At 37.2% G+C, this 12,785-nt stretch overlaps 1 protein-coding gene across 1 annotated transcript in view; it reads left to right on the top strand.

Moving 5' to 3' along the window:
• Nucleotides 1–12,785, top strand: part of ago2 (argonaute RISC catalytic component 2) — a 67,693-nt gene that overhangs the window by 25,967 nt on the left and 28,941 nt on the right. The window contains exons 5-9 of the mRNA XM_052022726.1: nucleotides 581–717; nucleotides 4,573–4,707; nucleotides 8,164–8,251; nucleotides 8,721–8,868; nucleotides 9,571–9,690. Of these exons, the coding sequence (XP_051878686.1) occupies nucleotides 581–717; nucleotides 4,573–4,707; nucleotides 8,164–8,251; nucleotides 8,721–8,868; nucleotides 9,571–9,690 (628 nt within the window). The remainder of the gene's footprint in view (nucleotides 1–580; nucleotides 718–4,572; nucleotides 4,708–8,163; nucleotides 8,252–8,720; nucleotides 8,869–9,570; nucleotides 9,691–12,785) is intronic.

Below are 12,785 nucleotides of genomic sequence, written 5' to 3'. Positions count from 1 at the left end.
TCAACGACCAAATTGAAGGGTTTTCTGTGTAGGTGAAGTATGCAAATTACGCAACATATGGACCATCTGCTATTTGAATCGAAGAGTTCAGAATATCATATTCACTATGCAGCCATTTAGAAACTCATTCCAGCTGTAGCTGTTGTGGATGTGAATCAGTTATTATGGACTTTTTATGTTGAGGAATTTCTTTTGATATGTTATTGATGGCATGTGACACAATCTGATTAATTAGCATTTCTAATGACATTTTGGTCTGCCCAGCTGACGTAGCTATGAAAAGCTGGGCATAGTGGCTTGGAATGATTCTTTTGATGTTCTCACCACTGCAACCCTCCTCTATCCTACCCAATTATTATAGAATTAATATTCCCAAGTATTACACAGCACTGCAATTTTTGTTGCTTTGAAACTGATGAGAAGGAAAATCTGTAGTGCCTACATCTAATCAGTATTTGAGAGAGTGAATGTGACACCACTTATTTTGCAAGAGGTGCTGCAAAAATATTTCCATAAATCAAGTATATAGTTGCACAGTGATTGCATTCTGTCCAGTTAAAATGCACAATTTTTTTTTCAGGTACACTCCTGTAGGCCGTTCATTCTTCACACCATCAGAGGGATGCTCCAATCCATTGGGTGGGGGCAGGGAAGTCTGGTTTGGATTTCATCAGTCAGTCAGGCCTTCATTATGGAAAATGATGCTTAATATTGATGGTAGGTTTCAGAGGTTAGCATCTTGTACTAATTTATTCCTTTTCATTTTAGAAATAAGGTAATTTCCGCATTCCAATGGGTTCAATGTTATTTTTAATTCAAGGAGCTTTGCATGATATATGTAAGAATTCTGCCGATTATGGTGGTGTGAGGTGGGAGAAAGAAAAAAGTAACAATGAAACTTAACAAAAAAACTTGGGTAATTTTTTTTGGTAAAATGAAAAAAGTAAGAAGCTTGTTTCAAGTTGCTTATTTCTTCCCTTAAAAGAAATTCATGTACACTTTGGCCTTGAGCCTTCACAGTGTATTCCATGGCAGGCAAAGTACTTTTGCTGCACTGTCAATGAGATAATGAAGGTAAATCTTGGCCAGTTTGCACAAACTACCATAATCAACAATGATGTGGTAGTTTGTGCAAATTGGCCAAGATGATCCTTTATAGGAATTTTAATTGAAAGAAGTGAGACATTGTTAGAGCTTCCTTACAGTTAAAAATTCTGTGAACTTCGTTTGTCCACATGAGAGAATGGACTGTGCTCAACATAGCATTGGAAGCAAGAGTTTGCAATCTAGTGTCCATTGTTGAAGCTTAGTCTAAATAATTTTATAGCGATTTCTGTTTTTAATTGGCATTGACTTTAAATGGAAATGTGCTGGAATGACCATATGCAATATTACTGTTTATTCTATAAGTCGTGCACATGTAGACATTCTAGATTTTACAAATAAAATTTTTAAAGATGTGCTGAGTATGATCTCAGGAGCCAAATTATATTTGTGTTATGCAGTGGTATAAAAGTGCAATATAAATATTTTTGGATATAGCATGAAGTAGTATTGGGGTACATTTATAAGTATCCAAACTTGCTTATAATTTTATGTGGTTCTCATTAAACAAGCAAAGCTATTGACAATGAAATTGGATTTCATCCATTTTAATCCAGCACTGCCAGAATCACTTAATAGTTGCTACATCTAGTAGCTTTTGAATATAGAATTCATTGTTAAGGCAAAGAACTCTTTCACGTTCTGGCTGATATTGTTCATATTTGTTTTTAGAGTAAGCACGTCCACAGAACCAGAATCCTTTAAAAGTTATAGTGGCCAAATTTACCAGCTGTTCTAAATGCATTCTCGTCAATGATTATCACAAAATTAGTTGTAACTTCATATTGAAAACAATCAAGACACCCAATATTTGATTTATATTATTGATTATATCTTCTAAGCCAATGAAAACCTTGTTATATTTCAATGTATTTCACAGTTCCTACTTTGTACAAGTGTATGAATTGGGAGCAAGAGTTGACCACTAACCTCAAGTCTGCTCCACCATTCAATAAAATGATGCTTATCTGATTCTAACTTTGACTTCAAATTCCCATCTACTCTGGTAACCTCTTAACCCCTTGCTTATTGTGAATCTATGTCTGCCTGAAAAAGATTCAAACAATCCTTTGAAGAGAGTTCTAATGACCCACAAAGTAGTGAGAAGGAATACTGCCTCATTTGTCTTAAATAGCTACTCAGTTTTAAACCATGATCCTAGTTCAAGATTGCCTCAAGTGGAAGCATACTCTCCACATCCTACACTTTCAAGGCCACTCGATATCTTGTATGTTTCAGAGTCAGCAGCTTGTATGATCACTTTTTTGAACTCCAGTGGGTACAAACCTAGCCCATACAATTTTTCCTTGTAAGGCAGCCTGCCAGTGTGAGGTACCACTGTAGTAAACTTGTGAACTGTTTTCAATGCCTTTCTCAAATAAGGATACTGATTCTGTGCAGAATACTCCAGATGTAGTCTCACCAGTTCCCTATATAACTGAAGCATAACCTTACTGATTTCTTTTTATTCAATTCCCTTTTTTTAAAAAAGAATAAATTGTGACATTCTGTTAATTTTCCTAATTTGCTGTACCTGCATACCAGCTTTGTGAGCCATGTACTAGAACCTTGGAACTCTGCAGTATCTCAGCATTTAGATAAGATTTTTTTTCCCTGATAAGGCAGACATTTTTTACATTTTCCCACTTATTTTATTTGCCAGATCTTTGCCCACACATTTAAGCCATTTAATCAATCTATATCCTTTTGTAACCTCCTAACATCATCTTCACAACTTACTTTCCAATCCTGCCTTTGTGTCATCACAATTTAACAGCCAACGCTTCAGAGCCTCCACCCTTGTCAGTTAATGAAATGTAAAAAGTTAAGGCCTCAGGACCAACCTTTGTGGTAAACCATATCTTTACAACAGGAAAGCCCATTCTTGTTTGCAGTTTCCTGTTAGGCAGTCAAACCATTGATCAACATCAAAATGCACCATGGTGCGTTTATTTTCCACGGTAAGGTACCTTATCAAATCCTGTTTGGAAATCTACGTAAGGTACATCCACTGGTTCTCCTTTATCCACAGCACATGTTACTTAAATGAACTCCGATAAAGTGGTCAAATGTGTTTAACTCGTACAAAACCAGGTTACCTTTGCCTGATTACCTTGAATTTTGCTTTGTCAGCTGCTGTAACTTTAATAGCTCCTCCTGTTTTCCAAGTTATGAATGTTAAGCTAACAGGGTTGTAGTTTCCTGCTTTCCATCTCCCATTTTTGAATAGAGAAGCTGAATTTACTGTTTTCCAATGTGATGCAACTTTCCCTGAATTGGGCAATTTTGGAAAATTAAAACCAAGGCATCAACAATCAGCTGCAGTTTTTAAGACCCTAGGGCGATGTCCATTGGGACCTGGGGACTTGTCAGTGTGTTGCACCAACAATTTGCTCAGTACCACAACCCTGATGATTAATTTCTCTAAGTTTCCCCCTTCCTTCAATTTCCAGTTTACAGCAATTTCTAGGATGTTACCTGTATGCTTAATATCAAAGGCTGATGCAAAGTACAGGTTAAAGTCATCAGCCATGTCTTTGCTTTCCATTATTAATTCTCCAAACTCTGTTTCAGTAAGTCCAAAACTTACTGTTGTTCATTGCTTTAATTGAAACTCTTCCTATCTGCCATTCATTTCCCATTTTTTTTCTGCTTGATATACCCTCTTATTTTCTTCATCTATTATATGAACACTGGGACATCCAGAGCACAATTGTGTAATTGCACTGGTTAGAACCATTCACCAACTTCATTTATTAAAAATTGAACCATAGACCCAAAGTGCTGAATATGTCTTGACCAAACCTTAGTTCTATATACGTGAAAACAACTTCTATCAGCCAGCTCTCATTGGAGAGTTATTGTTCCTGTTATTTATGCTAGAAGGAATGTTCCAGTGTATAAGTAATGCTTTTAATACATAATGGATATGGTTTGACAATTCGTAAAAGTAGCAAATTGCTACTGTGGAAATGTGTATTGTCCAGCCATAATTGGCAAATTGCCCAAACCATTGTTGGAGCTTGTACAACTTAACCTTTCTGTATTTGCAGATTTATAGAGCTGTAGTTCGTTGTCCATAACCTCTTCTGGCTTTCCTGGTTTGGCATTCATTCTTCCAAGTTTTAATCATAGCTTCCTTGCTATTGAAATCCATTCTTACTGACTATTTGTCTATGTATCAAATACTTGCAGTCACTAGGCCTTTTATCATCCATTTTTTTCTTGTGAGAAAAATCTCTACCTGGTTTTCAGGTTTTTTTTATATGTTAGGATTACTACTCATTTATTTCCTGCATCTGATTTTCTGCTACCTTGAAGCAGTGATTGAGAGATCCTGAGGGTCATGGATGGGAATGACTATTTAATTGCCTCCTGTTTTAATAGCTTATTAATTTGAGCGCAAATGTTTAAATTAAGCGTGAGAGTGAATGTTACTAAATCTGAAGAACCTTTCTTTGTTTTTAGTATCTGCTACAGCATTTTACAAGGCTCAGCCAGTGATTGAGTTCATGTGCGAAGTTTTGGATTTTAAAAATATTGAAGAACAGCAGAAGCCATTAACTGACTCCCAGAGAGTAAAATTCACCAAGGAAATAAAAGGTAATTGTGGAAGCTAAATAGAGAATTAAATCTTGGTATTTGACAGACTCCTCAGATTTTTCTTCTTTATGCTGTTAAAATTTTATGGCACAATATTAGTTGTGAATTAATGAGTTGACATCTCAATTTAGGGATTTAATTATGTAATCCAACTCTGAACCATCAACCCCAGAGGTTAAAGCCCAAATGGCAGCATGGAAAATTGTGTAACTAAATTCAAGAAACTTAGTAATTTAAGGAGCTATGCTAGAAGTAATGATGGTGAGAGCTGTGGGATTGTCTTACAAACTTGATAATGTTCATTAATGTTCTTCAAGGAATGGAACTTGCTATTCTTAACCGATGTTTGACTAGTCCTACATTACACACTTGGTTGTCAGGATAAGTGTGGATGGATAATAAATGCTACTTTAGCAGCACAGCCCAAGCTCCAAGATCAAATTTATAAAAAAAAGACGGTGTTTTTACTTTACCACTGAAGACTGAAAACTGCACTGTCACTGATCAATTCTGTAATTTGGAGAAAATTGTAGGGAGAGTAAAGAGTTTTCTTTAACTAAATTAAGAAAATGACTTGTGAGATTTTCAGATTTTGTTTAGGAATATTGAACTAGAATTGTAGAATGGTATTGCATAGGATGAGGTCATTTTGTTTACTATGCCCATGCTAGCTCTTGGGTAGAGGTAGCCAATTTGTGTGTCTTCCTGTTATTTTCCCTCCCATAGTCCTTGCACCCAGAGAGTGATGAGTGTCTGAAATGCACTGCTGGAGAGAGTAGTGGAAGTGGAGTCGCTGTTAAGAACTGTCTAGACTAGCACTTAAATCACCCAGGCAGAGAAGGCCATGGCCCAAATGCTGAAAGATAGGATTGATATGGAAGGGTGCCCTTCAGTTGGTGTGGACATGATGGGCCGAATGGCCTGTTTCCATGCTGTATGAGTCCTGACAATTTCCAGGTCCCTTTTGAGTTACTGTTGAATCTGCTTTCATTGTACTTTCACAGTGCATTCCAGAGTACAACAGCTTAAGACTTCAGAAAAAGTTTCCTCATCATCTTTGATTCTTGCCAATCAACATAATTCAGTATTGTTACCTTTAGGACCTTCTGCCACTTTATCTTCATTTATTGCATTAAAATCATTCATGATTCTGAACAAATCTGTTTGATATCCTCTAAAATGTGCTGGGGGTCTAAAAGGCTCTCTTCAAAATGCATGGTTGTGGGACTATTATCATCTAAAGTATGGAACTGGTTATCAGGTGGTCTTTGGGATGGGTAGGGAAGAATTTAAGATAGGAGTAGAGAAGAATTCATTGTCTACTGATCAGTGCAGAAGAATGGAAAAACTACAGTAGACTATTTTCAAATAACATTTTGTTAAGATACATGTAAATATATGTGACAGAGTAGAGGGCATTTCATTGGCACCCCTGAAATTAACACTTGCTCTCTGATCCAGCTGATCACTTTACTAAAGCACTTTATTGCACTGTGGTGCATCTTTTTTTGCCCAACTTCTCCTTTCTTCTGCCTCTCCACCTTCTCTTCCCCCTTCCTCCATTCCAAATTATAACAAGTTGTTTCTTTTTAAAACATTTCCTCGTGTCTTTGATTCTTGCCAATCATAGTTCATTACCTTAAACTTGTAGGTCCTTTGGCTATTAAAAACAGTTTATCCTTCTTTTCTGTAACAAAAGGATTTGTGATTTCAAGCATGAACATGAAATCTAGACTTTATCCACTGCTTTGCATTTTGCATCACTCTTGCACTGCTTTGCATTTTTGGATTACCGTTGAGCACTTAATGAAACAAACTCTAGTGAAATTAAATACCAGTTTGGATTTTCTTGAAGTGCCAACAATTCTGCATATAACTCTTTCGGAACTTCCTGATGTATACCTTCTGATGACTTCCAAGATAATTTCCATTGCTGAGCTCCTCGTGGAGTCCAGTGGTGGAGTGCAAACATCCTGCAGTTCCTGGCAGTTGTTTTAGTGCCTCCATTCATGTCAATGAAAAGCTATGGGGTGATGCAAGTTCCAGGTAATAGACTTTTTTGACACAAGTTAAACACATTTGTTAAGTATTTTCTAGTGTGTTTGAGGAAATAATTTTTTTTCTCGAATTCTGCATGCCTTCTGCCACTGCAGGATGGTGTTCAATTAGACTCTCTATGGACGTTGCTTCATTTGAGTGTTACTAGCATTTCCTGCTTATTTCAGATAAGAATTCTAAAGATGTACGGGTAGGTTAGTTTGGGACTTAAATGGGCAGCGCGGACTCATTGGGCCGGAAGGACCTGTTACCACACTGTAAATAAAATTTAAAAAAAATTTTAAAAAATACTACTAATGGGTGTTGATGTGGGTGGTGGTGTTGATGTGTAATTGGTTTACTCAATAAATGTCTGACAAAGTACCACGTAATTCAGATAGTAAAAATGTCAGTCGTGGGATCTGAGATATAGTGGTGGAACGGATACAAAAATTGAGTGCATGTTTGTTTTTCAGACTGGAGGCAAGTGTATAATAGTGCATCTTCTAGCCCTCATCCTGTCACAACTAGCCAACTTCTTTGTGGAAATCTGTTTTGAGACCTCCTTAAGAAATTAATTTGTATATTTCATCATTTCAAAGTTTACAGATGGCACAAATTCTGAAATGTAAGCAGTGGAAAAATAGCAGACTTCAGGAGGTTTGTGAAGTGGTCAGACATGTGACCAATAAAATTTAGCAAATAGTTATGTTTTTGTAGGGTCAGAGTGTGGGGCAAAATAAATAAATTTTAAAGGGAGTCTACGAACACAGTCCTGGAGGTATACTTGTGGAAATCTTTGAAGAGTGCAGAGCAAATTGGGAAGGCAGTTGTAAAACAACATTAGATGGTTATATTAACAAATGCATGGGGAAAATAAAGTTAATCTAAAATTTTTAAATGCTGATGAGGCTTCAGCTTGAATATTGCATTCTGGGCACCAGCTTTATGAAGTGTTAAAACCAGAGAAGGGGTACAGAGAATAAGGGATTTCTCTTGCGAGGAAAGACTGGAGAAGCTGAGATTGTTGTCCTTGGAGGAGATAAGGTTGAAGAGCATTCTTGATGGGACTGTTCAAAATAATGACCAGTTTCGATGGGGGTAAATAGCAGCATTTTGCACTGGCTGAAGTTGTAGATTTGCAGAGAAGACAGGAAATGTTTTGTAGATGGTGAGTTGTGATCTGCAGAGCTTGAATATGGTTGAAACACATTCATTTCTAACTTCAAAAAGAGAATTAGAGGAACACTTCAGACCTGCAGGGATAGTGAGGACTCCTCTAACTGTTAAATACCTTTACCAAGGAACTGGTGTTGGTACGATAAGTCGAATGCACTCTTGTGTTGTACTTAATATCTTTGATTGCTGTATTAGTATTTAGTCTGCCACCTGAAAGATTCTTGATTTAATTCTCTTTAGGACTTAAGGTGGAGATAACTCATTGCGGACAAATGAAGAGAAAGTATCGAGTATGCAATGTTACTAGAAGACCAGCAAGCCATCAAACGTAAGATATTTATGCATAAATGAAGTGCAACATAGAATTTTTTAAAATCTTCAGTCATAAGTCATTCTTGGGATTGAATTAGCAAATGTGGATATTTTTAAGTAGTATTAACCAGTTGGCTGTAAATATAGTGCGGTATCTGTGTATTACCATCCAAGAAATTGTGGATTCATGCAGTTGTATTTTGGTAGGACTGTAATTGGATTCATTCCCAATACAGTGTAAAACTAAAATTGATCATAACTAATTCCTAGTTGCTGTAACAGAAGACTGATGTTTTGACATTTTTGACATTCTTTGGTGTATTCCTCTTATAAACATTTATAATTCTAAGTTCACTTTAACTATAAGCACTTTTTAATTATAATCTGCTTCCCAAAACACATTTTTAAAAATTTATTTTTGTTGATTTTGTGTGGTATTGTCAATTGGTAAAATTTGTAATATTTTCTTTTTTGAATTTGTATAGATTCCCACTTCAGCAGGAGAACGGGCAGACTGTTGAATGCACAGTAGCACAATATTTCAAGGATAAGCACAAACTAAATCTTCGCTATCCTCATTTACCATGTCTACAAGTTGGACAGGAGCAAAAGCACACCTATCTTCCCCTTGAGGTAAGCCAGTTATTTCATACACAGCTTTAAATAAAGCTTTGTAGTAAAATATAATGTGATTTTTTTGCATTAAATATGATGAATGGATGATCTAAAATTTGTGCAGTCTTTGCAGATATCATTTCACTTTCTATTTTAAATCTTCTGTGTCCTTCCTAGATTTCTTTGTCTATCTTGTTTGATGCTGCTTTAGCCAACATCACCAATAGAGTGTGTTTTCACAATATCGACTGAAGCTGGTTCACAAATGTAATTAGAAACCTTGCAGGCAGGACTCTCTCATCTGATCTGCCTCTCTGACAGCACTTCTTAGATTGCAAATTGAATTGAAAGTAAATTGAGCCTCCATTCCTTTTGGCACAGAATATGCTCTAATGTTAAGTTCAACATTAGAGGGATGGCGTGACATAAAACTTCTGTATTTTTCTGAAATGTTGAATAGATCAAGGATTTGCCATTTTAACACTCAATATTAGTTTCTATTAGTAGTGGACAATTATTTCCATTAATGCTTTGAAATAAATTCTGTTGAAAAGTCACCAAACTGGAATGTAAACTTTTTTTTCCTCCAGATGCTACTGGCCTATGTACTGTTTCCCAGCATTTCCTGTCTTTTATTTCAGATTTCCAGGATCTGCAATTTTCTAATTTTCAATGATATAAAATTGTTTTAATCACATTTTTTAATTGATCTTACTACAGGTGTGTAATATTGTAGCTGGACAGAGATGTATAAAAAAGCTGACAGACAATCAAACCTCAACTATGATTAGAGCCACTGCCAGATCTGCACCAGACAGACAGGATGAGATCAGTAAACTGGTGAGTAGGTTATTTTGGGAAGTATCTTCATGATGCTTAAGGCATACACTGATTGTTAAAAGTTACTGAAAAATATAATTCTATTGTTTTAATTTGTTTCTGACTTAAAACAACCGGAGTTGAACTTCAATCTTCATTAACAGAGTGGAAAATGATATGAAAACACATTAATTGCATGCGTTAATAAAAGATGAATAAAAACATTTTGTCCTATGCTTTCTGGTCAGCAGAGAACTGCCTGTATTCACGGCCAATTTATGCACTGATTGCACTTGCCTGTTGTGTGGATCCCTCGATGAGAATTCCCTTCCTGAGCCTGATGACTGAGCAGCGAGATCCTGCTGACATCAGTGCCATCATGTTGAGCAGGGAGGGATAGGACAAATCTCATTTAATAAAATGCTTGTGGGGGGGGAGAGTAAACCTGAGGGGTTTGATCGCTATACTCTTGGTTTTCAAACCTGTGAAAAATACCATGGTTGTTTTTGAATATCTCTGACATTTGGAAACAAAACATTGGAAAAGTTAAGAAAGTAGTGAAACTATTGATATTTAACTAAACCCAATTCTAAGAATATAAATTATTGATATTTTGGAAATGGTGAAGTAAAGTTTTGAGAATAGTAATCCGAAATTCAAATCACACTATGGCAGTTAGTGAATTCAAATTGTAAATTAGACAATTGCAAACATGGAATTTAAATATTATTAATGATTATGCTTTAACAACTCTCCAGGGTAGAGAATTATAAGGTGTCACAACTCAGAGGAGATTCTTCTTCCTCCTCTGAACTAAATGGGTGACCCTTATTTTGAAACTATGCAACATGTATACCTCTACTACTCTTCAGCATCCACCCCTCGGCCCTCATTCTTAATAAACTCCAATGAATATAGGCTTAGTCTGCTCACCTCTCTCCATAAATCAACCCCTTCGTACCAGGAATCAATTGAGTGAACCTTCTCTGCACTGCCTTCAATGCAAGTATATCCTCCTTTAAATACAGAGGCCAAAAATGCATGCAGTACTGTTGATGTAGTCTCACCGGTGCACTGTGAAGATGCATCAAAACTTTCCCACTTATATACCCATACCCCTTACAATAAAGGCCAATATTCCATTATTACTCCTAATTGGTTGCTGTATCTGCATGCTAACTGTGTGTTTCATATACCAGGACTTCCCCACCCACCCAAAAGATTCCTTTGCATCCGTTGTGACATTTTGTAGTTTCATTCAATTTAAGTCATTTGCTCCTTCATTCTTTGTAAATGCATAACCTCACATTTCCCATGTTATGCCCCACTGAACTTTTCTCCTGACATTGACTCCATTCTTTCTTGCATGGTCCACTCCCTTCCCACTTACACCTGTGACACCTCTGATACCCTCTGCCATTTCAATAGTTTCCAATTCCCTGGTCCTAACTGGCTCATCTTTACCATGTATTATCCCCCTCTATCTCACACCAGGATGGTCTGAGTGCCCTCTGCTTAAACAGTGGCCCAACCAGTTTCCCTCCACCAGCACACTCATTTGCCTGGCTTATCCTGTTCTCATATAGAACAACAACTTCTTCAGCTCCACCCACTTCTTCCAGATCAAAGGAATGGCTATGGACATTTGCAGGGGGTCAAGTTACGTCTATCTTTTTGTAGGATATGTAAAACAATCTTTGTTTCAATCCTACATGGACCCCCCTCCCTCAACTTGTTTTGTGGTATGTTGACATTTGTATTGGTACTGCTTCCTATACTTGTACAGATCTCAATAAAATCAAACTTTTGCTACTGATTTCTACCCTGCTCTCGCTTTCGCCTGGTTTGTCTCTGACTCTTCCCTTACATTTCTGGTTCTCTCTGTCTCCGTTTCAGGGTTAACGACAAGCATCTATTACAAGCCCACAGACTTCCAAAGCCATCTCCACATTGCTACTTTTCATCTTGCATCCTGTGAGGACTTTGCATTCCATTCTTTCAGTCTCTTTGTGGTATCTACTCTGATGATGAAACTTTCCACACGGGTGCCTCTGATGTGCCTTTCTTTTTCCTGCACAGTGCCATCTCTTTGGTAATTTATAGAGCCCTTGACTGCTTCTCATTCATTTCCTGATCCTCAGCTTTCACCTTCTCTCTTCTAGGATAGAACAAGGATCAAATTCCCCGTGTCCTCAGTTTTCACCCTACCAGTCTCTGCGCTCAACAAATCATCCTTCACAATTTCTGTCAGTCCAACAAGATTCCACCACCAGATACCCATTCATCTCCTCCAACCCCTTCGCTCTCCCTTCAGCATTCTGAAGGGAACATTCGCTTTGCAACTCCCTGGTCCCCCCCCTCCATTTCTACTGACTGTTCCCCTTATGGCACTTTCCCATGCAACTGCATGAGATGTGACATCTGTCCTTTTACCTCTTCCCTTCATGATTTTTAAACTGGTTATTACACAGAAAACAGTTGGAATAAATGCATCTTTTTTGGGCTAGAAGGGTAGAAATAGTGGACTATCCCAGGGCTGAGTTGTTGGCTCTCAATTATTTATAGTTATATTAATGAACTGTAGGAGAACGTAAGGTATCCAAGTTTGCCAATGACACTAAAAATAGCTGTAAGGACATGTTGTGATGAGGGTATTGTGACTCTGCAATTGGTTGTAGAGAGATTAAGTGGGTGGAAACTTGGGAAATGAAGTTTAATGTGGGAAAGTTTGAGGTCATGAACTTCAGTAAGAGGAGTCAAAAGGTGGATTATTATCTAAATGGAGAAAGACTGCCAATGAGTGAAGTACAGAGGGATCTTGGTGTTCCTGTGCTGGTGTAGCAAGTAGTTAACAAGGCAGATTGCATTTTGACCTTTTCTGCAAAGGGGCTGGAGTTTAAAAATGGGAAGTTTTGTTACAACTGTACAGTGTGTTGGTGAGGGCATACTTGGAGCACTCTGCACAGTTTTGGTACCATTACTTAAGGAAAGATGTAGTAGCATTGGAGGCAGTCCAATGTAGGTGATAAAATCAAGAGGCTAAATGTATTGCTTAAGTATTCCTTGGTGTTTAGAAGAATGAGGGATGATCTTATTGAAATGGCAGGTTCAGTGTT

The sequence above is a fragment of the Pristis pectinata genome, chromosome 9 (assembly GCF_009764475.1).
Source record: "Pristis pectinata isolate sPriPec2 chromosome 9, sPriPec2.1.pri, whole genome shotgun sequence".
NCBI classification, from domain to species: Eukaryota; Metazoa; Chordata; class Chondrichthyes; order Rhinopristiformes; family Pristidae; genus Pristis; species Pristis pectinata.
Note: the sequence above shows the minus strand (reverse complement) of the source record. Positions and strands in the feature narration are given on the sequence as shown.